Source organism: Anomalospiza imberbis, chromosome 6 (assembly GCF_031753505.1).
Source record: "Anomalospiza imberbis isolate Cuckoo-Finch-1a 21T00152 chromosome 6, ASM3175350v1, whole genome shotgun sequence".
NCBI lineage: Eukaryota > Metazoa > Chordata > Aves > Passeriformes > Viduidae > Anomalospiza > Anomalospiza imberbis.
The window spans coordinates 44,770,317-44,797,498 of NC_089686.1; the positions used below are offsets into that span (position 1 = coordinate 44,770,317).

The window sequence follows — 27,182 nt, forward strand, 5'->3', positions numbered from 1 at the left end:
AGTTGTTGAACATACTGAAGAGAAGGAATTTAGAAACATGTCCACATGACCCCACATCTATTACTCAGCAGGCATTTCTGTTGCACATCTTGCATTTAATTTCTTGCTAAAACTTTAGGCATTTTATCAGTGTTGCCATTCTGTAACTGGACACCCCTTTGCACTGTCTGCGTCTCCAGCCAAAAACGAAGTGAGAGTGATGTTAGCTAACGGCACGATCTCAGCAATTCATCTAGATGAAGACAGAAGTTGGCTCTCTCTCCATTTATTCACTTAGTTTAAAGTACTGAAAGCTACAAATGAACTCGTTTCAGTTTTCCAATGCTGTGATAAGAAGATAACCAGCCCTATTTCCTAAAATTTTCCAGAGCTGATGTCCATGCACATAGAAAAATCCAACACATCCAAAGTCTAACTCACAGGTTTCTATACAAGAGCGCCACTGCTTGAGATGGCTTGATGGAAATAATGGTGCATCCAGCAAATTGATAATCATGTTCCTCAACAGATAGTACATTTAACAGCAGCTTAACTTCCTGTTTTGTCTGTAGGCTTTTCTGATCTCTCCTCAGTAAAGATTTATATTTGTATGTCTATGGATTTCTGTGTGGTGCATATTGCTTGGTATGGACTTTGGAGGCAATGGGAAAGCTTTGCCAGCTCTTACATCAGGTGAGGTGCGGAAGGGAGCAGCCCAGAAGTTAAGCCTACAGATTTCTACTTCTCTGCTAAGCCTTGTGTTTTTTCTGTGCTGGTCCATGTTGGAGGATTGGAGATGCATCACCAACAATAGAGTAAAAACTGTATGGTAACTCGTTCTGGTGAAACTCTCCTGTGTGCCTTGGTTTCTCTTTCCAGTGAAATTTCCTTGAAACTCTCTCCCCATCTTCTGGTCTTTGTTCCTGTGTCAGATTGAGAACAGCCTTTGTCCATGGCCAGGGCTCCCAATTAGTAAGATGACTAATTGATGAGTCTGAGTGGGGGAAATAAGCTGCCTGCCTGATCAGTTGCTGATGGCTTAGCAGGACATTTCCTCTCCTCCTGCTTTTTTGGTGGTCCCTCAGTCTGTGAGACTTGTATTCACTGTGCATTCAGGATTTGTTCTTCACCTGTGACCAGAATGTGACTGGTGTTTCTTTAGGAATAACAGCAGCAGAACCAGGGAGCTGTCATCTCCTCTCCAAAAAGCATTTGGTTGCTGTTTTCTCTTATGCTGCAACAAAGCACTGCAGACTTCTCTGTCTTTTGCTCCAAATGCAAGTAGCTTTCTTTGGTCTTTTGTGTTCCTGAAGAACCTTGTAGCAACACTACACCAAAATTCTGCTGTTCAGGTTGAGTAGTGCCATGGATATATCCTTCCCTTGAATGAAGGAGCAGAGCCTGGACCAAAGGTGAGAAGTGACTTGCCACAGTCTATCTGACATCAGTGGTCCTGAGAGCTAAACTTTTGTGGGGCTTGGTGTGCCCATGTGTCCTTTCCACTGTGAGATGAAACGTGGCAAAGTCTGGCTTTGGAAAGCAGAATAAAATGCCATTGGAGAACTTACTCCCGACCCTCTGCCTTCTGGCTGGAGAAGAGGCTGCAGAGGAGTGCCAGCCTTTGTCAGTCTGAATTCAAGGGGCTGCTGTCCCCCAAGGTGCAGGGGACAGAGAAGCCTTGCAGCAGGTTGGGAGCAGGGAGCAACTGTGTCTGTGTGAGCGTTCTGTGCTCACGTGGCAGAGAGTGTCTGTCAAGGCATGGGTTTACAAACAGAGGAGCTCATTAGTTAGAGCAGCCGGATGGTGTGGCAGAAGGCCCGGACTTGGGTAAGCTTTTGAGCAGCTACTCAAAGGAGGAGGCAATTGCTGTAACATTCATAAACTTGACTGTGAGCAGACTTCCCAGTTGCCTCATCCTCAGTGGAGAGAAGGGAGTGCAGCCAGGAGCTGCTGTACTCATCCCAGGAGAGATGGCAGGGAGCAGCAGGCTCCAGAGTTAATTCTCTTCATTAATTCTCATTAAAAATTTCCACCTTCAAAAGCCTAAACGAGCAGAAGCCTGCCAGAGCAATATCCCGAGTGGTAGCTTTTCCTATTTTTTTTTCCTCTCATCTTGTGAGGTTCATATGGAGGAGAATGCTCTTGGAGTCTCAAGAAAAATAGCAACAAAACAATGCTAAACATTTGCTATAAAAAACCTAATTATTTGTTGCATATGTTGAAATGTGACAATGGGGACATCTCATGCAAGCCCCTTGTTATTTTAGCTTTTACTCTTTGCCTCATATGTAAGTTGTAATACTTTTTTTTTATTATTCCCTTATATTTGGAAATAAGGGTACAGTGGTATAGCTTCCAAACACCTTCATTCTCTGCATGTGTCTCAAGGCAGCCAGGTGTGCTGTACCTAGTTTTATGGCTCTGTCTCACACAAGCTAGGCTGACCTGTCTGGTTGAGAGCATTTTTCCAAACTGTTGTATTGTTTTCCTTTTTAAGTTTTTCCTGTTTTCCTCCTGAAAAGTAAAAGTGGGTGGTGTGAGGAGCAGAGTCAGGAATTCAAGGATAACTGCTGCACTTGTCCTCAGATCATCTTCTCACGTCTCTCGCCACGACAGCCTGTGTTAGCCAGAAGAAATACATTTTTTGCTGTTTGAAGAATTGGCTAATCATTACATGCCTCAGTTTCCCCATTTAAGAATGTGTTCTTTAAAACTGCCTGTTTTCTCCCAAGTTTGTATCTCTTTCAAACAGCATGATTTTTGTTATAAGGTCCTCTGCAGGAATGCTGTCATGAATCCGATGCTGTTTCCTCCAGAGGCTCAAAGTGCTTCTGTGCATCAGTTAGGGAATGGCCTCCATAACAGGATAAAAATTGAAAGGGGTTCTTTTTGGGTGTTTTTTTTTTTAAGGTACTTTTACAGATGTTGTGGTTAAAGGCTTCTATATTTAAAACCCTAAATCTTGGAATGTGGCTCCATAACAGTACCTAGTGGGATTTGGAAAAAGTCTGCTAAAATTGTATATAAGGAATAGTGAAACAGTTAGGTCATGTTAAAGTTGTTAGACTTTCTGGTGCTAGTGCATGTCTTTTGGGGTTTTTTAAATGAATGTTTTTATTTTTAAAAATACAAATAATGGACCTTCTATTTTAAACAAATGTCCCTTTTCTAGGATGGTGATATTTTTCCTAGTAAATGGCTTTTTTAGTGGGAGCCGCCTTGCTCTTTCCATGTGACCTCTATGCCCACATCTCTGAATGTTTCCATCTCAGAAAGGAGGGGGATTCTGGTGCCAGCAGGCAAACTTCAAAAGCTGCGGTGCAGGGGAGTTCTCAGTTCGGAGGCATTTGGAATGAACAAGAAATAAAACAACACCAAAACCCCTTAAACTTTTACTGCCATGCAAAAATAACAGAAAAACTTGCTTCTTGTTTTCTTTAGTCCTTGTCATGCTAAAGTGCTGAAATGGAATAATCCTGTCATCTCCTAAAAAGAACCTGAGATATTTAGGATCACCCAATAGCTTTTAAAGAAAATACAATGTTTTACCTGTTGAATGCGGCAGTTGTGCTGTCACACTTAAGGACTTAAAATGGGACTTTTGGGTGCTGTTTAGATGCAGGACACAGGTAATGGCTCTCTTTCACCACATGCAATGCTATTACTGGTATTTGTTACACCACAGACCCAAGTGGTGCCCAGTAGTTGTGCTCATCCCTATGCCCAGCATCCAACTCCAGCCATCCTGGTGGAGCTGAGTTTGGATTAGGCAATTTTTTTTCTATCCAAGCCTCCTAAGAACCTATTGAGAGGGAAGGGGAATGCCTTTTCTTTCCAAGAGCAGCTGAATGCAGTGCCCTAGTTACCATGGTTTTTTAAATGGAGTACTTCAGAGGATGTACAAAAGCATCTTTAGTACTTGCAGTACAAGGAGAATGAAAGGACCTAGATTGTGTCAGCAGTGTAGCAGAGGCTTAAGTGAGTATCATTCATTTATTGTTAGAGATGACCCAATTTGGATTGTATTTATGGAGTTGCAGGAGAGAATAGACCTGTTTCAGATTGCTTTTGAGCTTTAAATGTACTTACAGGCTTTGTGTAGGAATTGCATTGGCTCCCGCTGGGTAAACAGAGCCTTTCCCCATGAGGAAACAACATGAGGGTGTTCCCCATGTAGTGGAGCAGTGATGCATCCTGGCTTGTCTTGTGCTGCCAAAATGGGTTGATTCATACCACATCTCTCCACATGGCAATGTACTGGATGGGGAAAAAATGAGTTGTCAGACCAAACTCGCCCAGCTGATTTTTATTTATTTTATTGCGTTGTCCTGCGAGGATTTTAATGCCTCCAGTTACTATATAATTTGCTGTCTAGTTCCAGCTAAGCAGATCCTTAGCTGAAGGCTGTGGCCCTGCAAAGGACTGCTGAAGGTAATAGGTTGTGAAGTCTGCACACAGTGGGATGCTTCTTTTGGTTGGTTTCCCCCCCTTCCTGTAAAACGGTGGGTGGTCTGTTTTAAATGCCACCTGTGTCATGGTTCTTTGGCTCCTTCTTTTTAGCTGGCTGTGATGGCAATATCTGCATCTCCTTCTGGGAGTCTCCTACTGTCCTTTGAACAGTTTAGGTACTGCTGAGAGGAACATGTCATCTGCAGATCCTGTGAAGGATGTAATTTCTTGAAATATTTTTTTCTCCTGCATGGGTTCCTTTAGTCATTACATTAAACACAACCCTGATGATGCAAACTGCTTTCAGAAGAGACCAGAGCAGAAGCTGCTGTGCTTAAACCCATCTGCAAATTTGAGAGGGGGAAGTGAGAAGATGAGCACGGAAAACTCATAAGGAACTGAAGCTTGGGTAAAGCTCAGCTTTTTCAGTAAACACTACATGTTAGTTCAGATGGGCCTGTGTGAAGAGCAGTGGAAATTTGAGTTGCATTGTCAATTCATTAGCAACATTCATATTCATTTCAGTGGAGCCAGGGTTGCAATCTCCCACTAACAGATGCTTTAAGTCTGTACTTCTTCCCCTGGAGAGGCACATCTGCCTCACATCCTCTGCAGCCTGCTTTTAAAGGGAGCCCTTTCCCCATGAAGAGTGGGAGAAATGCATCCATCCCTTCCTACAGCTGTCCCAGCAACCCACAGTCAGGTCTGCTCCAAAGGGGGGCTGCATTCCAGCTCTGGAGGTGTATGGCAGGATGGTCACTGGGGCACCCACTGGAGGAAGAGAGGGCTGCAAGCACTTAGAGACTGTCTGGACTTGTTCCTTTGAAAATACCATCAGCTGCAAAGTCTGGATGCATCCAAGCACCAGTGCATCCATGTCCAGGCTGTGCTGGCACCACTTGGCTTCTGCATTAAGGGAAGTTGTTGCTCTGTAAGAATCAGCATCCAATGTTTTTAGATTTACAAAGAAGCTGCTGGCTGGAAAAGCTTTTTTGTTTGTGAGCTGAGGTACCAAAAGTATGTTAAATGCAGGTGTACTGCACAGCTGGAGGTGGGGGCTGGCAGGTGGTCTCACAGGGTAGGGTCCTTGGGGTCTGCCAGCACACCAAGGTCAGAGCAGCACCAGGTTGCCTGCAGCAACTGCAGAATTGAGCATGTAGGGGAAAACTGGCATTTCCTCCTTTTCCTGGCTTTCTCAGGAGTGCAGATGGTAGGTTTTGATAACTAGAGGCTTAGTACAGAGAGGTCTGTCTAGTGTGGGATATTTAAACCTCAGTTCAGGCTTGGATATGTTCCTTTTCTGTCTGTAGGAGGTATAGGCTGATTATTCTGTTCTGTTCCTTTTTTCCTTCCTGTTTTTTTTCCCCACTCCAATTTCATAGTGTTGATCCAAGTAAACGGTAATGAAAATTAAGTAACTTGGCCTGCCTCTTACACAGCTACTGCCGTGTGTAGTTAGCAGTTTAATGAGAAATGAGGCAAGGCAGGGCTCATTTTGCTCTCATATAGCCAAACTGGCTGTGCAGGACTTAGGAGTAAGAAGGAATAGTAATCGAGTGTGATGTTGTGGTATTTAGGGCAAGATCACAGGAAAAGCATTGTATTCCTTTGAACAGGATGGAGCCTTTCACGTGATTTTTTAAAAAAAACTTTAATTCTGCAATCTTGATCTGTTATCTAAGAGCAGGAAAGTGTCCTAAATTTGGAAATGTATTTAATCTCCTTAAGGAGCAAAAGATTCCATCTTGGTCTGTCTAGGGAGCCCTGGTGTCCCCCTGGTATGGGGCATCTTGTTTGGCAAATGCTGTGGGTTGCTGTGCTCAGGGCAATGCACTGAGAGACCTTTAAACTGGCATTAGAGCTGGAGCATTTTTTGTCTGTTGCTGTTGGCTCACCTCCAAGGGATATTGTGGGCTGTGCAGTGCTTGCCCACACAAACGTCCCTCCGACTTCCCCTTCACTGCGTTTCTCATACCTGAGAAGTCATTCCGGAGCAGCTCTTCACTGGTACTTCCACCTGGTGAAATCTGCCTGTATGGGTTGTCTGTCATTTGATCTGGCATGACTCCTTCCGAGCTCACTTGAGTTTCAGAAGAAATAAAAAAATAGTTTTAATGTCAGTGGCCTTGTGTCAGGAGGTTTGGTTACTGCTTTCTTGTTCATCCTGCTAGCTTTTCTTCTAGACTTCTTAGACATGTGCAGATATAATTGAATTTCATCCTGAATTTAATAACTTTGAAAGGACTAAAATCAGTAGCTGTTCAGAGTTGTGATTGGGGATGCAAAAACTTTCATGCCTTTCTCTTCTACAGCAGATAATGCTTCAGGTGCAAGGGGAAGCAGGGGGGCTGTGCTGTAAAGCAATTCACAGCATGTCTGCAGCCAGAGTCCTGTTTCAAACCCTATGGGGTAATGTTGGGATATTCCTTTAATCTCCTGTGTGACCTTCAGCTTTCAAAGAGCACAGCTGAGCCTGTTTTTTTACCTTGGCAAATTTGAGTCCCATGTGCTGTGGTCTTCAAACTTAGGGTCCAGAGAGTGGCTTTTCTGCCACTGCACTTCTCCCTGACACTTCTAACGTGGTTTCAGCGTAACATCCCTGTCTGCTTTCTCCTAGTAACCTCTTGCCCCATTTCACCTCATTTGTATGGAGTAGAAACCCTACAGAATTTATTTTCTACTTTCTGAGGAGATGTAGTCTTAAGTTAATTGAGGGAAGACAGATGGGACCTGCCGGCTCTTGGTATGCCAGCAGCCCATCAAGGGTGTAAAAACTAAATGTCTGATGGCTTGCCAGCATGAGCTTGTTAGTGTATTACCACAGGGTGGTTAGGACTCGGGGGACACAGGGAATGGCTCCTTACAAAGTTGGGCTGCAGTAAAGTGTCCACAGAACAAGTGACACACATGCCCCACAAGGACCCTCTGCCTGGACTGGAGAGCCTGCGGATTGGCCATGGTGTGACATCCTTAAGCACCCCTACCGTGGCTGGGTGTGGAAGTTCCAGGATTGGCTTGCTCATCACCTGCCTGGGCTCCACTGTTGCATCCTTGAAGCCTCGGGGGGAACTGCGAGCTCTTTTCTTGAAAGACAAAGGGCAAAGTGCTACAAACCACAACAACTTCCACGCTAAAAATACCATAAAAGGTTGTGTCCTTAGGAGCTGGGCATGGGAGCAGTTCCCACCCACATTACTGCAGCATGAGTCACCAGGCTATTGCAACTGCTCTCCTTGTGGATGCCCGGCTGAAGATGCGCGGCAGAAGAGAGGGAGGAAGGGGAACTGCTCCGTAGCGCTGTGGAAGTGATGAAGAATTACGAAGAAGAGGATGACATGCGGACATACGTGAACACTTTGCTTTCCTTTTGTTAGAATTTTTTTGTTTGTTTTGTTTTTTAGAACTTCCAGCAAAATGGTATTTGCTGATGATTTGAGCTTAACACATTTGGAGCCAAGAGTCTTCTGAATATGCAGAAGCCCCCCAGTTTGCTTTTAGGAAGCACAGTAATTGCCACGTGATTAATATGAACCTGGAAAACCCCTCTGACATAGAAGTACGTTTTATTTACTCTCTTTAAGCAAAGGTTTTGATCTCTCATTATCCTCTCCTTATCTTCATCCTTTAACCCCCTACCCTGATGCCAAAATAGGCTGTCCCCCCTTGTGACAGACGGTGTAAAAGCACATCTCCCTTACATTGTGCCCTGCTCTTCCCTGTGCTCTTTGTCCAACAAGCAGGTATTAGGGAGTAAACTTGTTTAAGTTGTTTGAGTTTCTTTCCTGAGACACCACCCACCTGTCCAGGCCCCAACAAGGCTATGGGTATTGTTTTCCCTTTTCCTTCCCTTCTGCTTGACGTCTTGGCTATCGGGGTTTACCGGAATAAGTTTGTCAGTGAGAAATTCTATAAAAAGCTTCCTTTATTTAGACACCAACCCACTAATGACATCATGAGGGCATGTCTTCCAAGTTTTCCAGGCTGAGCAGACAGAGGGAGGTGGTGGCTGTGAATCTGAGCCCTGCCCCTTTCCCAGTACACCCCTGTAGTTGTGTTCAGTGGCTGTCCCTCAAAATAACCCCTATTTTCCTCCTCCTCCTCTGGGGACAGGGCAAGGAGGGCCCCCCAGCACACTGATGCATCTTTAGCAAATGTTTTAGCAGTTGAATATAGCTGTGGTGGTCTGTCTTCATACTCATCACTTCCAGGTTAGTCCTTTGCAGTGCTCTTTGGTGGGTATTCACCTTGACTTCTCAGGGAGGCAGGAGGCTTGCACACTCAATCTCTTTGATGCTAATGAATTTTGCATCAGGCCGGTTTCAAATAACTTTAACAGGGGAGCAGGTGAAGTTAGAAAAGCCTCCGTGGACAGGCAGAAAGCAACAGGAACATATGAGGTGTACTGCTTGTTTTATGGTGGAGGGAAGGAGGCACTGGGTGAAGGGTAGCAGAGCAGGAGCTGGCCACAAAAGTAACGCACTGTCAAAATGATTTTGTGAGTGATTTCTTTAAAAAAGTATTGGTTTGAGTATTTTTGAGTGGGGGAAAGGTGTATATTTGTTAAAGGTTAAAAAGTAGTGAGTGTGACCTGGACAAGGTTTGTGAATCTACTGGAGAAGTTATTCCAGGGTTTAATTTATGTCGTTGGAGGAGAAAGTATGCTATGGTGTGCTACGCTTCCCCTTGTATGTGCTCAGTTTTTTAAAATGTTATCACAGGTGTTTTCTTACTGGCCTGCAGTAACTCCTGGGTGATTTTTTATGTGATCAGTAAACCAGAGTTTATTTAATCAATGCAAAGGTATAAAAGTCTTTGCTGAGAGAGTTTAACTGACTTCCTTGATTCTTCTCATCCTACTATTGAAGTAAGTCCTAAGGTTGACATACATCATGGCTATTGCTCTTCAGATCTGGAAGACTTTGAGCAGTAGACTTAGTAATTCAGTGTATCCATAATGCAGATTTTTCCAGTCATGTCTAGAATTTGGGTTAGATGAGCGGCAGTTTCCAGCCCTGTGCTGATACCTGCTCTGCACTGTTGCTCCACTTGTTGTCCTTCCCATATTGACCTCCTTGATACTCTGAAGTAATAAAATCTCAAAACAAATCCATATTGCACAAATACTCTGCAACATTGTATGAGAGGCCAAAATACTTTGTTCCCTTTAGAAAGTTATTTTCCAAAGTTAGGTGGTATTAGAAGGAAATAAAAATTTACAGGTGCCAGTTTCTGAGAGTCTTTCAATAAGGTAGCACAGAAAAGTGGGATCTTTGGGGATACTTTCCCGGGGTCTCTTGTTGTGGTCTCTGGCAAAAAAAAAAGAAAAGAAAAAATCCAGTGTCCAAAATACAACGTTAATTAAAAAACAAATATGTTTTTACCACTGAGAAGTGACATCTGATAATATTTTCTCTTAAGATGGGGTGTGGGGATTGGGTATTTTTAGCTTCAGCTATTCTCAAGTTGTTGTTTTGTGACCTTCTTCTAATAATACATTTCTTTAACACTTTCCTTAGAGTTTTTGTAGTTCTAGAAGCTTTTTCAGACAAAGATGGGAGGAGAAGAAAAGGGAGCAGCAGCCCATTGGCAGGAGAACTACAGAAATCTGTGTTCTGATGGATATTGGTGCCTAAGGGGGGGTGCGATGTTAGAGCTGGGTGTACCTTGTGAAGGACCTTTCCCAGGTCAGAGAGATGGCTTGGGATTCAGCTTTCCCTCTGCCTGTAGCAACTATCTGATTGACACTGCCTGCTTCTTAAAAGCAGTTGAAAACAGGATCAAGGTTTAAATAGCTGAAAGAGGAAATCTTGGATTAAAGAATGATGTGCAGCTAGAGATGCTGTAGTGCAGGGATCCCATGGAAGGGCAGGTGTAAGAAATGGCAGTTTAAATTTCAGGTCTTTATGGTTTGGGGTGTGGATGGCTGTCTGGAGTCTTAGGATTTGCCTGCAAATGTTGCCTCTGAGATAAGAGAGCCAATAAATGCCCATGTGAAACCTGAAGTTCATCATCCAGCAGCTGCTGGGCTTCTCCTCACCTCTTGCTGACAGACTGAAAAGCAAGCACAGATCTTGAGGGACCAGTGAGCTGATCCTGAGGTTTTGTGAACATCAAAGGTGCTGTGAAAAAGTTTCTCAAAGAGAGGTGATATGAAAGATAGGAGAGAAGAAGCATTTTCAGGTTGGGTTGCTGGCATTGTCTGTGTCTCAGTAGCTCCCCATGGAAATGATCTGGCTCTCCAAAGGGAACAGCACTTACTTATGTGTTTCCCCAGGTATTGTGGGAGGAAAGCAATTAAGCTGATGGTAAATAATAAACACACATGAAAACAAGCAAGCTGAAGGAAGGACAGGCAAGTGTGGTCTGGCTATACTGCATCTGTGGTATGCTGCTCCATCTCAGAGGGCATCAGGAAACTTCTCCAGGAAGAGCCTGATGGTGGAGCTGGAGAGGTGTCTGGCTGAAGGGACAAGGAAGGTGTTTAAGTGGTTGTTTACTTGTTTATATATATATTTTTTTTTCAGAACCCAGATCAGTGATCAGAGGTTTCTGCTAATTGCTAATAAATTAAATGAGCTGAGGCCATTTTGCTTTCCAGCAAATCCTTTTATGCTGTGGTGCCTTTTTAATGAGCAGAGGCAGAGTCAGAAATGACAGCCCAGTCTACTGAAGATGTTAAGACCATATGTCCAGACCTGGGTGAGGAAAAAGAAAAAGGTTGCTGCTCCCCAAAATACCGAGCCCACATCCTGGGCCACTGGCTGGGGAGAGCAGGCTGTGTGGTGTGGGGTGCTTGCAAGTCCCACACTGCTCTGGGGCTGGGCAGGGCTTGCCACAGTAAAGGGGATCTTGCTTGAAAGAGGTTATGGATCATTCAGCATCAGAAACTTGCCAAAGTGGTCCTTTCTGCACCATTCTCCCTGCCCCCATGTTCTTGGACCAAGAAATTACTTACTTATTTTGAAGCTCATATTTTTGAAATCTGTCTTCAGCGGAGCCTTATGCCAAAATGAAGGCCAGAGTTAAGGCCTCCTGGGAGCTTTCATCAGGAGATAGTGCAGGGCTGGTGCTGAGCTCCTGTAGGTGCCAGTTGTGCATTTTCCCTTATATCAAATTTGGGACACAAAGTGGTTATCTGAGTAATCCTTTCATTGCAGGGAACCCCACGTGTGGAGGAAAGCTGTTTGGGCTTGGCATTGGCAGTCATGGGCAGGTTTCAGTCATGAGTCTGCAACGTGTCAGCTTGGGTGGCCATAGTTGAGCATTTCATATCCTGAATAATACTTGGACTTTCTGTGCCCTTCTTAGGTTTAGGACCTGACATTTGATACTCTGGTTGCCTAAAAAAAGATAAAATTAAATATAAAGAGTGACTGAGTAGTGCTTTTCGGGGAACTGTAAACTTGATGCCCTGCTTTCATTTCACACCTGGGTTTAATTAATCATAACTCATTAGCAGAAGTGCCATAGGCTTAGTGCCTGGTGTGAAAATGTTTCCTTTGGTTACTGAATAAAGGAGCAGCACCAGCAAGAGTGGAAGCTTCATTTGTGTCATCTGGGGATGAAACATGGTGATAAGGGATCTGGCAGGAAGGAAGTGGTAAGAGCAGGTTCTCAAAGGAGCGTATTTAGAGTACAGCGGATACTCAGGGTGGGCACAGTATCTTCTAGGGATGGTTTGTAGCTGTAAAACAGGGGCAGCCGCTTGAAGCGAGGTCAGTGGTGCAAAAGGGGCCCTGTCTCTTCAAGCCATGCTGCTGGAACATCGTCTTCTCCATGAGACCTGTAAGGGGATGGAGGAGAGGCTGCACGGCTGGAAAAGGCAGGACCGGGCTGTGCCCGGTCTTGGCTGGATTTACTGGGTGGGCTCCGAAGGACCTCTGTCTCAAATCACCCCCTGCTGCTTATTGTTGAGAGTGAGCTGTCACTCTGCTAAAAACCCTTCTGAAACAAGAGGGGGCAGAAACAATCTGGGAAAGCAAATATTTTCTGATAACAGTGAGCAACAAGCTTTTGTTTGCTGTCAATGGCAGGAAGTGGGAGAAACATGTAGTAGCTATAACGCAGCACAGGCTTTACTGCTGGAAAAGAGATTTAGTGCACACATTTCTCTAGCAGGGGAGATATCCTTGAGGAAGGGCTCCTTAAAGTGGGTGGGAAAGGCATAGCTTTTGTTTTGCTGCATGCAGTGCATCTGTGTGAAGCAGATGCTAAAGAAAGGTCTGTGGCCAAGATGAAAATCTAGGTTCAAGCTTACATGTGATGTGGGAAACAGGGAGATGAAGTCTTTGGTTTGTATTCAGCCAGGACAAGACTGAAGCGACTGCGCTTTAAATTAAAGGGAGGCCCCTGTACTCAACTGACAGTGATGATAAAGTGTGAACCGGCTCTGATCTCTGTTCTCTGGAAAGATCCTTCCTGCTGAAGAACTTGATCCTTTGGTAAGAAAAAAGGCAGAAAGCTCCATGCAATATTAGATTTGAAGACTTATCTGAAGGCCTGCAGGCATGTTCTAACTCAAGTGGGCATTTTATTCTTTGTGTTGGACCCATTTTTTACATTAGGGAAAAAAAGTTTCTTTCAAAAGGCATTTCACTGCCCTTAGATGCTTATTTATTTGCAACTTCCCTTTTCCAAGCTTTCCTGCACAGTGCAGAGTCCAGCTGCCCTTCATTAGGATGCATTGTGGTCTCCCAGGTTTTGATCTTGGAACAGGAAGATTCATTTCCCAAGCTGCTGAGGAAATCATCATCCTGCTTGCAAATGCCTTTTGTAGCAGTTAACTGAAATTTTGTGTTTATAAGTGAGCTGTTTAAAGTGAACTGTCGAGTTGTTGCTTTGTTGGGTAAATGTTAAAGCATTTTTAAGGTAAATGCACCTTTCAAGTTCAAAGTATCTTTTTTTTTTTTAATTCAGCTTAGTATGTTTTCAGCTAAGAAGATCTGCATCTTGAAATGCAGGTGATAGTTGAGTTGTGTTTGTTTGTTTCCTGGAGAGAACAGCATCTCCTGCTTCTTTTCTGGACAGCCTTGCATGGGCCTCCATCATACCAAATGCTTGTCTTTATATAATGGCCACAGGCTCTCATGTACTTAAATTTCTCCCTCTGCTTTTTTAAACTTTCCTCTCTGCTTTTTATGTCATCCAAGAAGAGGTTTTGTGAGTTTTTTAGTTCTTCCATTCACTCTCTTCATGCAAGCTCTAGCTTTCACTGGAAAACCTTTCTCAAGTATTTCTATCGATAGACTTGAGCATGCTCTGGTCCCCTTTGACTTTCTTTTATCCCACTTCCATTGCTGTCCATTATTCACATCAGAAATGCTGAAAACATGCAAAAAAGTAAATGTTGGTAATAGATCCACTGTGGTTCTGAGCTTGGGCTTTTCTGGAGTTTGTTGTGTTGCTTTCTGAAGGATGTTTGATCAAAGGTGCTGAATGCCTCTGAAAACCTAGAAATGGAAAGGTGGCATCTGGTTTGATGTCTGTCTGTGTCACCTGGCTCCCTCGGTTGTACATCCCCTTGGATCCTGGGCTCCCTGGTGGCAGGCATCCAGCACCAACCCACCTGGTATTCTTCCAGCACTCCCCTGAGCATCATTTCATTGTACTTATAACTTAAATACAGAAACTGCTAGTGAAATAATACGGCATGCTCCAAAATGTTGGTACCATTTAATTTTTTGTCTGGAAAGCAGGGTCTGTCTTTCAGCCTCTGTGGCAGGTTTAGTTTTATATCAACCACAGTAAAATGCTAACAGCCAAATACACAGTAAATTGTGAGATGTGTTTTGAAGCCCTGACCAAATGGGACAGATGTTGATTTCAGAACTGTTCAAAATTACAAGAATCCTTGAGTTATTTTCATATTAACTCGTAATCTGGAAAGCTGCTTTTAACAGGGTATCCTACATGGCCATTGCTGTTTCATAAGCTAAAGTATTACCTCTGCATTAAGTCTTTACCTACGGTTGGATTTTATAAACATGTTTTTCCACTAAGAGAAGAGGGGAGGACTTCTTGTTTGGACAATTCCCTCAAAGGGAAGACAGCAACTATGAGGAGGGGAAATTCATAATAACAGATCTGGATCAGGCAATTTCTTTGCTTCATTCTTCGTTGGTAGTCAGGCTTTCCACATCTCTCAGGTGGGAATTGGGGGAGTGAAGTCCCTCCCAATGTAAGCAAAGAGCCACATTCAAGACCATCTGGTGAAACTGAATAAGCACAAATCTATGGGGCCTGATGGGATGCATTCCAGGATTCTGAGGGAACTGGGTGATGTGGTTGGCAAGTCATTTTCCATCATTTTTGAAAATTCACAGTGGTAAGATGAAGTCCCTGATTACTAGAACAAAGGGAAGCATCACATCTGTTTTTAAGAAGGGTAGAAAGGAGGACGCTGGTAACTACAGATCAGTGAGCCTCACCTCTGTGGCTAGGAAGATCATGGAACAGATCCTCATGGAGGCAATGCTAAGGCACGTGCAGAAGACGAGGAGGTGATCTGACACAGCCAGCACGGCTTCACTAGGGGCACATTGCACCTGACCAACCTGGTGGCATTCTCTGCTGAGTGACTGCAACATTCAACAAGGGAAGAAGACCAACCGGTGTCATCTACCTAGAGTTCTGTAAGGCCTTTGACTTGTTCTCACATGACACCCTCATCTCTGAAGAGGAGTGATATGGATTTGAAGGGTGGACTGCTGGGTAGAAAAGAAACTGGCTGGCTGGAGGTAGTCAGAGAGTTGTAGTCAGTGCCTCTGTGTCCAGGTGGAGGCCAGTGACAAGTATACTCATAGACCCGAAAGCCAAAGCATCCTGGGCTGCATCCAAAGTAGGATGAGGGAGGGGGTTTTCCTGCTCTAGTCTGTCCTGGTAAGACCCCACCTGGAGTGCTGTGTCCAGCTCTGGAGTTGTCAGTGTGAAAAAGTCATGGACCTGTTAGAGTAGGTATGGAGAGGGGCCACAGAGATGATCAGAGGGCTGGAGTAGCTTTCCTATGAGAACAGGTAGAGAGAACTGGAGTTCTTAGCCCAGAAAAGAGAAGGTTTCAGGGATACCTTAGAGGACCTTCTAATAATGAAAGAGGGCATAGAAAAAAAGAGGGAGAGTGACTTTTTATGCAGGCACGTATGGATAGGACAAGGGTGAATGATTTCAAGCTAAAAGAAGAGAGATTAAATGTTAGGAACAAATTCTTTACTCAGGGGATGGTGAGGCACTGGAACAGGTTGCCCAGAAAGTTTGCAGATGCCCTATCCCTGGAAGTGTTCAAAGCCAGGCCAGATGGGGTCCTAAGCAACCTGGTCTAGTGAATGGCACCCTGTCCTTAGCATGGGGGTTGGGAATGAAATGATCTCCAGGGTCCCTTCCAACCCACACCATTTTATGATTCTATGATTTAAATAAATTGTTGTGTTTGCACACACACGCACACACACAAAAAAAAAAAATCCTGCATTTCTTAAGTTGGGGTGATTTTAGGAGTTAACAACAAGCAAAAGGAGAAAAGTTATGTTGTAATTAAAAAGATTCCTTTCATGCGACTTAAAAAATTATGTATCCTAATGCTATCCTGCATATAGTTCCAAGGCTGTTAAAAAAAGCTTTGGGAGACGTTTTCTCAGTACTTTCCAGTGTTGGATCAAATACTTCTTGTTTCCCTCAAGTTTTCTATTACTGGATTTGTTTGCACGGGGCTTTGATAGAAGAAAACAAGTTAACAAAAGCTTATGCATTAGTATCTGGAGATGCTGTTTGAAGGTAATGCAAGTCCAGGATACTGCCAGTAAAATGGTCAGGGAGTGTCCTCTGCAGAGGCTGCCAAAGACAAATAATTTCCTGCAAAGGTTCTGTATTTGGAGGCAGTATGAGCTGATTAAACTCATTAAAGTGATTGAAGGAATGAGGGTGGTTCCTGGGGGCTGGGCATTAGTTGGGGTCAGGCTAATGGCTGAAGATCCCTCTCTCCTGAAAAAGAGGTGAAGCCAGAGGCTCTGGTAAGCAGTGTAAGACACACAGCACAAGTCTCACTTCAACTCAACTTATATATCTGCAGCATACAAGTAATTTGCCTCAATAATTATTTTGGACAAGTTTTTCACAGACAAGCTGCATCTTGTTAGTGGAGTTTTAACTTCCTACTCTTTTATTTCATTGACTGTACCAGCAACTTTATATAATGATACATTTGTTATTTCCTTGTATGTGTTTAAAAAAGATGCTGCATGTCTGTGCCAAAGAGATCACAGGGTGCTGGCAGTACGGTAAGTTATGTTTGCATCCTTCTTCCTTTGGTTTTGGCTAGGGAACATCACTAGCTCCACAGTGCCCAGGGTGATATCTTGGGTATCAGCCAGGACACTTGTCCTCACCCTGCTGCTTCGAGCACATGTTGGGAGTAGGTGGCCTCTAGCTGACTGTGCTGCGCCAAGGCAGAACCAGGGAAAGTTTTAAATAGCAAAAGGAGCCTGTAGCTTACCCAAAATTGCCAAGTATAGCTGGAGGCAAGAATGACAAGGGAAGAGTAGCGTGTCCTGTAGTGTTGCTACATGTACCATAAAGAATAAAATAAAGTGTTTTAGGAGGAATGCGTGTCCAAGTGGAGAATGGCCATCATTGTAGCTTCCTTTAGTTTGTGGTTAAAGAAATGCAAACTGCTTTTCCAGTCTTAAGCAAACAGAAGAAGCCAGTTACTAAGCTTTGTGTTGATAGAGTTCCCTTCCAGGTCAGTGCATCACCCGAAAAAAAGAGGATTTTTTTCCCTCTGGCTTTTTATTTTTTCCCCCTTTTATAGACACTGGAATAAAAAAAAAGGAGGGAATGCAGAGAGAAAATTAATCTTCAATTCCCAAAAGAAGCACATGGACCTTTGCATTCTTCAGTTTGCTTATCTTTTTCAAATGAAAAATCCTTTAAATAATGATGCTTTAAAAAAGAACTCATGCATCTTTGATTTTTGTGCAGTCCTTTGTCTGGATCTTTTGGGGCTATTGTTGTCTCTAGAAGTTGAGCTCACATTAAAAATAGTTTAAAAAATGTTTGGGTGCTTTTTTATTCCCTGTGAGGTCTGAAAATAGAAGGTGACAAAGAACTGCTTATAGACTCACTGCTCTGTTCAGAGGGTTTTGCTCAGAGGGTTTAGTCTAAAGCTGCATCTTCTGACTTTGCAACAGCTGAGCTGTGCAGAAGCACCAAGGCTGGAGTTACTGATTGTAAGCAGGGAGGAGACCAAATCTCTTCATCAGCCCTCCTGTTTATCTCTTCCCATCTCCATCCTTGGGGAGAAGAGTGCCAAGGAACAGCACCAAAAAAGTGTGTGAGAATGAGAGCAAGGTGTAAGTACTGGGAGCAAAGAGGGATGATGGGGAGAGAGTTCAGAGAGGTTTGATTTATTGCTAGCGCTGCTCATGTTGAGGGGGTGGATAGCATATAATTGCAGTCTTACATGGCTTTTTAATGACTTCTATAACTAGAAGACTTGGCCAGTGTATTTGGGTTTCTTGATATTGCTGTAGTCTAGCAGCAAAGTGTTGTCATTGTTGTCACCACAGCTTGCAATTATACTGTAAAAGCTTGGTGCAAATTGGGAGAATAGAGGCAAATGTGTGTAATCTGCATTTAATGTGTGTAAGACATTATAACCTACTAGGTGATAACATATAAAATATAATCTGTGTAGTGGGTTGCTTAATTATAATGGTGGTCACCTTTGAAAGGTTGTGAGGCCTTCTGCACTTCAGGGCCTCCAAGCCATTGTGTCTGGGTGCTGGAGAGGTGACAACAAGGAAATTCAGCACAGGGCAGCTCGGGATTGTGTGGGAAAGTCCATTTGCTGGTGTTTATGAGGGGGATTGGAAGAGAGGTGATGTTATTAAAGTGGCAGCTCATGACACAAGTGAGCTGTGCTTCCTCTGCCCAGTGCTTGCTGACTTCAAGCAGAGTGTCATGCTTTGGGATGCTGTCTTGATTTCACACTTGTGGAATTAGTGTGTTGCTTCTCTGAGTTGCTGAAGGTGAGAACTAAAAAGTTGTTTTTTTAAATGATAGCTCTGTGTTGGGCTTTGCTGTCCTTTGGACTGTGTAGCTGTTTGGATGCTTCAAGGAGAACTGCCAGTGCTGGAAGGTGGCTCAGGTGGTACAGCTGGTGCCAGCTCTTCTACTATGCAAGTCAGTGATGTGTCTTGGTCTTAACCTGACCCAAGTCCTGAAGGAATGGCCTGAACCCTCCATTGCACCCCTTCTTGGGGGCAACATAATCTTAGATTAGCTGGAGTAGAATGTAATACTGTGCCTTTGGCTTGGGTACGGGACATCTTCTGCCTGCTGAGTTACCAGTGCAACGTGCCTGCTGGTATAAAGGTGTGTTGGGCTCTCAGACCTTCACAGGAAACCGTGGGACCTAACCAGGGTGGAAAACGGCAAGAAGAACCACACTAGGGGTTTTATTTGCAATGCATACAAGCATAGTTTACTTTCTGCCATTGTATGCCCTGCAGTTACAGCCTATTCCTTCCCCACCAGCCCAAAGGGACCTGCCTTTCCTCTGTGTTCAGAGACCCCTGTACTGAAGGATGGTGCCTTTGCTGTGCCAGAACTGGAAAACTGATCAACTTCTTATTTCCTTTGCAGTGAGCCTGGGGGACAAGAGAGGGTGGATTGCCTCCTGCCTTGCCTCTTCTCCCAGCCACCTGCAGTGAGCTCTCACGTGCCAGAGGACGAGGGTGGAGGAGAGCAACCACGTGAAGCTGGGGTGGTATGGGTGAGCTAAAGGGCTTTTGACCAGTGAGCTGTGGCAACTGTGGGTCCTCGCCACCCTGCAGCAGAGACAACTGGCTCCTGCCAGGTAGATGCCTTCAGGGGAGTGGACAACTCCAGCTGAACTGATGAATCTTGGCACCTGATACAAGGCTCAGGTAAGGCACATTGCTTGGAGCTGGGTTATGTTTTCATCCTGTCTTCTCCAAACTCACAAACTGGTTCTGGAGCAAATGAGAATTGCACTGAGAGCTGTCATACACGGTGGTTACACATGCTAGTAAATCAGCACGGTCTCATCTACAATGATGCTGGATGCTCTGGTTTGTTGGGGGTATTGCTGGTGGCATCAAAGTGAGTTGCAGTGGAGGTTCTCCCTTGGTGTTCCCACTACCTCTGCTGAGGGAGGTGACTGTGGTTTTATCCAGTGCAACACCCACTGCAGTTTCAGATACAATGCAAGTTTACTAGAACAGGAGATAATTTGAATTTTCTGTAGCACATCTGTGATTCATCTAAAGTGATCTGTGGGCAATCATTTTCAAAGACCCCAAGACAGTTAAAACAAACCTTCCTGCAATTCAGCTGGCTTAGTGCTCCTTATGCTTTTAAAACAAACAAACAAAAAAGCTTGCTTGTGTTCTCCTGGGTTGTAGTCAAGGAAATAAATATGCAGACAGGGTCTCCTGTATCTTGGTTCATCCTGCTTGATAGTAATTTCGTTCCTGAAGCCATAATTCACTTTGTGAGTGCAGGTTTTGATTTCCTTTCTGGTAGCAGGGATGTAATCATGTGCCGGATTTGAGCTAAGGTCAGGGGTGCACAGTCCACTGAAGTGTTTTGAAGCTGGTGCTGGCCAGGATGTTTGCAGTCTGGGTTAACATAATGAGAGAGAATCTGCACATGGGGATCAGCAGAAGTCCTCAATGCAAGTGCACTGAATGTGTTGTCCATTTTGGAGTAGAAATTTAGGGGTCTAGTAGAAAAATGCAGCAGTTGCAACACTGGAGATAGGGTTGCTGGCCTGTCTTGCACCACGGCCTCAGGAGCAGGTTGACTTCGGCATGGGGCTGGTTCTCACGAAGCAAAAGCTCTGCCTGCAGTCAGCAGCGCGTGGCCATCGCTTCCTCCTCAGCTTGTCAACTCATGGGCGCACAGCCAGGCGTGCCCGTGCCCACCTGTAACAGCCCACAGCCCCTCCTGGGTCCCTTGTGGGGCTTTGAGGTTTCCTCAGGCTGTGGTGGAGCAGTCCCAAAGCCGTGTTCACTTTGGCTGTGTGTGGTAGGTATGTGCAGTGGTGTAATGCCGTGGCTTTGCTTCTGAAAGGCTTTGAGCATGTGGGAAAAGAGCCTCTGATGATAGCTCCTCTTGGCTTGCAGCTGCTGACTGTCCCCCCATGTTCTACCAGGCAGCCAGGATGGGCAGGTTGCTTCAGGCCCTTAGCCTGTGTGGTTTGAAGCGTGTCAAGGTGCCTGTTTCATGCACTTTAAAAGCCCCGATGGGGCGTACTCCTCACAGATTGCTTTAGTTGCTTTCACTGCTCTGCATGGCCAGGTTTATTACAGGGCGTGCAAGTGTGTGAGTCACTGTTACAATTAGTAGTAGCTTTAAAAGCGCTTTGCTGGGAGGTGGTGCAGACTGCACATGTAGCTTGTGAGGGGCTTTTGCCTCTTAGCAGATATATAAGTGTTTTCACTTGCATAGATATATACGCTTTTCCTTTAAAACTGTTCCCCTAAAGCAAAATTGCAGGCTGATACCATAGATGGCTAAAGGCATAAAATGCTGTGTTTAAATGTGCTTTTAAATTAGAACATGAAACAGGAACAGTGACTTGTTGTGTTTCAGCAGTGGTGGGTATGACTGTAGTATGTACCTTTTTTACTTTATTCCGCAGCAGTAGTTTCACTCTGATAGAGGCCAGAGTAGTAGTGAAATATGGTGTGTCAAAACTTGCCTTTTTTTTCTTCTCCTTGCAGCAGTCTCTAATATTTAAAGTTAAGTGGACACAGTCAGAATGAGAACACATTCACCTAAACCCATTTCTGCTTTTTCAACGACCTTCCACCAAATAGAAACCGACTACAAGCATGTAGTCTTAATCTCAAATGGCTTGAGTAGATACTGTTCTACAGTACAAAAGATTTAAAAGCTGGGTTCTAGAATATCCTCAGATCCAGGCTGAGACTGAGAACATGTTGCTATGCTGTGTTTCCTAAGAAGAGATTTTACTGATATATTCATTTTCAAAAGCCCATCTGTCAAGTACCGGCAGGGTGATTGCTGATGAATTGATAAGCGTGAGACATGGTGTTGTGGCTGGGGGTGACAGGGTAGGTGTGTGTGCTGGGCTGTGTCACAAGGAGCACTGCTGCTGGGCCATGAGAAACACTCAGTTCTCCTGGGCAGTGAGCAGGGCTGCAGAACTGGGCTGGTGGCTGGTGGACAGAGGTTCCCCTCTCCCAGCCAGGCTGGTCCTGGCGGGTGCTATCCCATGTGGGGCAATGGGAGTTTGGCAGATCTGATTGGGAAAATATGGGGCTTGTGGGAAGGGTATAAAAGTAAATCTGATTTATGGAGAACAATTTTGACATGAAGTCTTGGATTTTTGATGCAGATACTTTCTTCTTGCTGCCAATATTTGAGATTCCAGCTGGTGAATTAATTCAAGGAAAGTTGCTTTCATTCAAAAATTGGGTATTTTATTTCAGGTTTGCTGATAGCTAGATAATGTTCAATGCGGGTAGAGAGTAATGTGCAGTATCATTAAACATTTTTAGGCTGATTGTAGTTGGTATTAATTTTTACTTCCTTAAACTGTTGACTGGAAGCTGCAAGTGTTAGTGTCAGATGACAGATTGTGGATGTTTTCAACTCATCCTTTTCAAAAAGAGCTGGTTCATAACTTTGTTTTGGGGTTGAATTTAAATGTGCGTAGTTCAGGGCTTTCTGTTGCTTATATCCTAGTTAATTATCTAATACCATTGTTGCATAGTTCACATTTTCTTACTATTCCTATTCATAGCAGCTTCATCTTGTGTGTTTGTCATGGAAAAAAAAATCTCTGTGCTAAGAAAATACATTACTCTCAGGAGAAAATTGGGTGGTAGGGTTGAGAAAGTAATTTGAGTGGTGTATTAAAAAAAAGTATGCAGTCATACATTGGTATATGAAGAAGCATCGCAGGTACAGTACAGCATGTTCCTATTTATAGGAAGCCTGTTTACATCAACTAAAAAAAATTGTGTTTCATCAAATCCTTCAGAAAATAGATCTCAGTAGTTTCCATGTACACAAGGTATCATTTCCTTCAAGCAAGAGCTATAAAACATCATGATGTCAAAACTACTCTGGAGTCTGAGCATGTGCAGAATGAAATAATAAAAATACCCCTCTTCAATGTATGCTGTTACAGAGCTAAGCTATGTTCTGTTCCTTCTCCAGAGTACTTTGACCACCACCTCGTTGAGCACAACACTGTCTCTGTGCTCTCCCAAGCAGCAGCACTGTGGTCACACCCCAAGGCCAGTGAAGCCACTTGCCAGCTCCATCCTTCCTACTGCCAGCAACCATTTTCTCTGCTTTCAAGTTTTTTCCTAAATTTGGACTTTTGCACAGTTATAGAAAGAGAAAACAAATATGCATATTCCAGGCATGAGATTAAAAACTGGCTCCTTTGCATAAGTCTGGTGTTTCTGGCTGCGGAGAGGCTTTTGCAGAGGTGAATGCCAAAATACATATGTTCTTGCTGTGTAAATCCTCCCATGGTACCAAGTTGCTCTTCCTTTGTTATTCTCTTAGAGTGTGGTCAGAGATGTTCAGTATAGCTTTCACTTTATAAGTGTCTTGAAAAATTGCCCATTTAATCTGATGTACAGTTTATTTTCCCCCTGTAGCCTGCAGAATATTTGTATTTTTAGCAGCATGTAAAAGACATTACTGGAATTTTTTGGCCCCATAACAACAACAACAAAAAAGTCAGAATTGGGGGAGTGAACTTTCCTATAAGTTTCACAGGAGATGTGAGGAAGCAATGCAGAAATATTAGGTGACACGGTGAGACAGTTACTCAGACCTTGCTACACTGGAAAATTAAGCTGTGATTAAAATGTACTGATCAAAGTTTACATTTGAAGTAGGAGCTGCAGCTTGGAAAAATAAAAGAACAAAATGCACTTTAATATTTCTGTCCTTGCTCTGTTTTGATAGTGGAGTCAATAAGAGGGGAAGATACACCCATTCCTGGCATGAATTTGAAGAATTTGCATTTTTCCAGTGTCTGAATGGATGAGTGTAGAGTGGTGCCATGCCTGTGTTGCTGTCTGATAACAGGTCATGAAAGAACCCTGATTGTATAACCCCCTTCCCTGGGGGTTTTGTCTGCCTACGTTTTCTCCTTGGTGTGTTTTGGTGCATGAGGAACTAGTTGTGGCTTGACAGGAAGGATGCTTCTTTGGGCTTGTACAGGACAACACTCAAGTTATGTTTGATGTGGGAACTTACTTTGCTCATAGGTATGTGTATGGGATGAAGCAGAGCAGTGCCAGGGACCTAGATTGGGTCTTGCTGAGACCAAGACTGGTCCTTCTCAGCATAGGTGGGAATATCTTGCTGCTGTGTTGTTTCCTTTTGGAATTGCATATAGAAGATAATCATGTAGAGGCTAATTCACTTGTCTCATGCACATTTTAGTAGACAAAACCTTCTTTCAATTTCTTCTTTAATATTGAATCTGCCTCTGGATGTCCTTCCTGGCTTCAGAGCATCTCCTGGCATCCCGTCCATAGGTGGGGCAGGAGCGTGGTGGTTTGCTGTCATCCACGTGGATGCTGTGCCAAGCAGCGCCCAGCTGGCGCCTGTCCTGTGCTGGGCCAGTGCTTGCTCTGTGGCTGGTTTGGTCTCGATTTAAAAGCCATGTCTTTCACACTGCCATGTGTGTGCCTGAGAACAAAGGCAAGACCCCCTCCTTGCTCGGCTTGGGCAGTGTCCCGGAGCAGGGAGTAGGGAGCTGGCAGTCCTGCTGTGTGCAGGCAAGCTCCACAAACTCTCTGTACAAAACTCTGTACAGCGGCTGTGCAACCTCAGCCTAATTTTAGCTGTGGGATATGGCTGGAAGCTAAAATTTTCAGCAAACGTTTTTTGTATTAGCACTTTCCTAAAATATTTCACATGCTGTGTACACATTTACTTATCTCCTTTCCCCTCCCTCCTGCTTTTTTTTTTTTCCTTACAGCTTCTGATATGAAGAAGGATATAGAGTCTTTAATAGCCCAGGAAAAAGCAGAAATCGTCGCCAAATATGAGAAGGTACCAGCCTCGTGCCTCTCCCCAGCATGCTGGCTGGGGCTGAAGCTGTTTAATCAATTAGGAATGCATCAAATAAGAACTTTTGCCTCCCTGCAGGCATTGCCTCAGTAACCCTCTTGCCATTAGGCTTCATGCCAGTTCTCCCTTCCTATACATCCCCTCTCACTACATCCCTGGAGTTTATTGAGGGTCCCACCTGTGCTCAGCATAGATACTGAAAGGTGCTGAGTTTCTGGTGCTTCAGTGCTCCCTTAATACCAGGATGGCTTATGCCCAACAGCACTGTTTTTTCTGATGTACAGCTTTCCCCAGCCTCTAGCAGACACAACATGGAATGCTGGATAGGCTGAACTTGGTATTTTTCTCTGCCTTGAATTTGGCTCTTTGGTGCAGGTTTTGCTGTCCTGGTTCTGTGCCTTTTATCATTCAGGAGAGAGGGGCTTTGGGTGCAGGATGCAGGTGCTGAGGTATTCCTGATGCTGGGACCAGTTCACAGGTGTCCTTTCTGCTTTCAGGGCAGGCAGGAAGGAGCTCAGATTGACCAGTGGGAAGATGCTGATTTCACACTCTACAAAGTTACCGACCGCTTTGGATTCCTGCAGTAAGTCCTCCTGCCCTCTCCTTTCCTCTCTGACCTGTGAGTTTGTGTGTGTGTGGACCTTCCTTCTGCACTGAGTATGACTGGCCCAGCATCTCTCCCACAAGATGCTCTGTGGCTTGGCTTGATCAGTCCCAAATGCAGGAGGAAAGATTAAACGGGCCTCCTTCCTCAACCGTGCATGTCCAGACACTGATGCTTTGAATCTGCTGCAAGACAAGGTCAGAAATTATTTCCTGCCACAAGTCTGGCATCAGAAGGTTCAGGCTGGTGCTCCTGTGCCTCCGTGGTGTGCCACAGAGGGAGAGGCCCTTGTGTTTGCACCTGATGATTCAGGGAGGTATGGGAAGAGACCAGACAAGGTAGCTGATTGTCTTTGGTGCCATTAAGAAATCTCTATCCTAACCAAGGCGCACATTAATTACACACCCTGTGCCTGGGAAGAATGCTTAAAAAGAACTATTTTTATTCTGATTCTTAACAGAAGTTACAATAGTAGGTGTTCTGTGTGTAGGAGGGAGGTTTTAAGCAATTGCTGTCCAGAAATTCTGCTTCCCCACCCTTTAAATTGCTGATCATGTGTGTATTGAAGAGGATATACATGCCCAGGATTTCCAGTTACGTCCAGTAGCTCTTTTACCCCCCCAGAGCTCCTGTTGGGTGGTGGGATTTTGGATAGTGCTTCCTCTGCCTCTTTCATACTGGGGACAGCTGTAGGAAGGGCACAAAGTCCCTAGGACATAACCCCTCAAGTGTCTGAGGTGGTCAGTGAGCTGCAGCACCCTGTGCTCCCCCACACCCTTTCTTGCCCATGGAATAACCAGTGATCCCTTGCTTTTCCAGCGAGCAGGAGCTGCCAACCCGCACCGCCTTGGAGGAGAAGGTGAGAGCTGCCAGCTCTGTCATCATGGATGTGGCATCCTTTTCACACCAGCTGGGGAGGGAATGTGTTTTGAGGAAACGAGTGAGCAAGTAAGAGCAAAGCAGGCAGCCAGCACCCACTGGTCACTGCTGCTTGCCCAGAGGTGGGGACTCGGCACAATGCCCAGCTGTTGGAGCTTTTATTTTGCTGAGTCAGACAACTTTCCTCCTCCACATGGCACTGAAAAAGCACCTCTTAAAACAATATCAGGCTACTCCCTCTGCTTTGGCACAGTGCTCGGCTGCTGTGGCTCGTAAAGGGGACTGCATGTGCAAGGGAAGATGGTGGAAGTTGTAGGTAACCATCACTTCTGTCCTCATCTCCCCTGAGATGTGAGCATGTCCTCTGGTAGGACCCTGCTAAATGGGACTGAATCACGTTTCTTCTGATCTGATACAGTGATAGGATTTGAGTCTAGCTGGACCTGTAAAGATTTTTATTGTCAGGGAATACTCTTGGGAATGCTTTCTCTATGTTAAGCCTGTGTGTCTTGTCATTTTCACCAATGCTGCTTTTAATTACCAAGTGCTGAAATTACCAGTTTCTGCACGCACCTGTGGATTATTGCCATCCCTGATGTGAGGTCTTTGCATAGAGGTTTAAACCTAAGAGAATGAAGTTTTGTGTTTTCAAGAGGCATCTCCTGGGGCTTTTTTTCCTTAAATTTGTATTTTCTTCTCCCTTGTGCCAGCAAAAACAGCAGGAAATAGAACGCGTGGACAAGTGGCTTAAGATGCTGAAGAAGTGGGGCAAATACAGAAACAGTGACAAGGTAAGGAGGAAATGAGTGTACGTCTGGAAGGGTGGGTGTGATGGATCCTTATGATGAGTCAAGCTTTCAAAAAGTCAATAGAAAAAACAGAGATCTCTGGAATATTGCCTGATTCTACTTGTTAGTCTTTAATATTTTAAAGCTTTCCTAGAAATTTCTGGGTTACCAGTCGAGGTAGAAGTCCTGTTCTGACTTACACAGCTTTAAAAAAGGGTTTCCTAAATGCTGCTGCCATTTTTGCACTTGTACCTGTGCAAGCAGGAGCACAGCAGGGATGTTCATGTGCCCAGCTGGCTCCCTGCCCTTTGAGAGCAGAGGGCAGTGCACGCCAGTGGTCTCTTCTGTTTCCACCTCCTGGAAATGATGTGGGAGATGTGACTGATACAGCCCAGTTG

At 44.5% G+C, this 27,182-nt stretch overlaps 1 protein-coding gene and 2 long non-coding RNA genes across 8 annotated transcripts in view; 1 reads left to right on the forward strand and 2 right to left on the reverse strand.

The window, feature by feature from the left end:
• LOC137475933 (USP6 N-terminal-like protein) overlaps nucleotides 1–27,182 on the forward strand; it is a 76,289-nt gene that overhangs the window by 26,301 nt on the left and 22,806 nt on the right. For 4 of the 6 annotated variants that reach the window (XM_068193817.1, XM_068193820.1, XM_068193819.1 and 1 more), the window contains 5 exons: nucleotides 19,063–19,346; nucleotides 24,422–24,495; nucleotides 25,011–25,096; nucleotides 25,937–25,976; nucleotides 26,707–26,787. In XM_068193817.1, the coding sequence (XP_068049918.1) occupies nucleotides 24,430–24,495; nucleotides 25,011–25,096; nucleotides 25,937–25,976; nucleotides 26,707–26,787 (273 nt within the window). In that variant the 5' untranslated portion in view covers nucleotides 19,063–19,346; nucleotides 24,422–24,429. Of the gene's footprint in view, nucleotides 1–7,835; nucleotides 7,985–19,062; nucleotides 19,347–24,421; nucleotides 24,496–25,010; nucleotides 25,097–25,936; nucleotides 26,066–26,706; nucleotides 26,788–27,182 lie in introns of those variants that run through there. The other 2 variants (XM_068193821.1, XM_068193822.1) reach the window with 2 other exon arrangements.
• Nucleotides 75–4,033, reverse strand: LOC137475943 (uncharacterized). The gene is made up of 2 exons (XR_011000151.1): nucleotides 3,529–4,033; nucleotides 75–2,596 (listed from the first exon to the last, which is right to left on the reverse strand). It is a non-coding gene; the product is annotated as an uncharacterized lncRNA (long non-coding RNA).
• On the reverse strand, nucleotides 6,076–7,540 carry LOC137475946 (uncharacterized). The gene is made up of 2 exons (XR_011000153.1): nucleotides 6,914–7,540; nucleotides 6,076–6,508 (listed from the first exon to the last, which is right to left on the reverse strand). It is a non-coding gene; the product is annotated as an uncharacterized lncRNA (long non-coding RNA).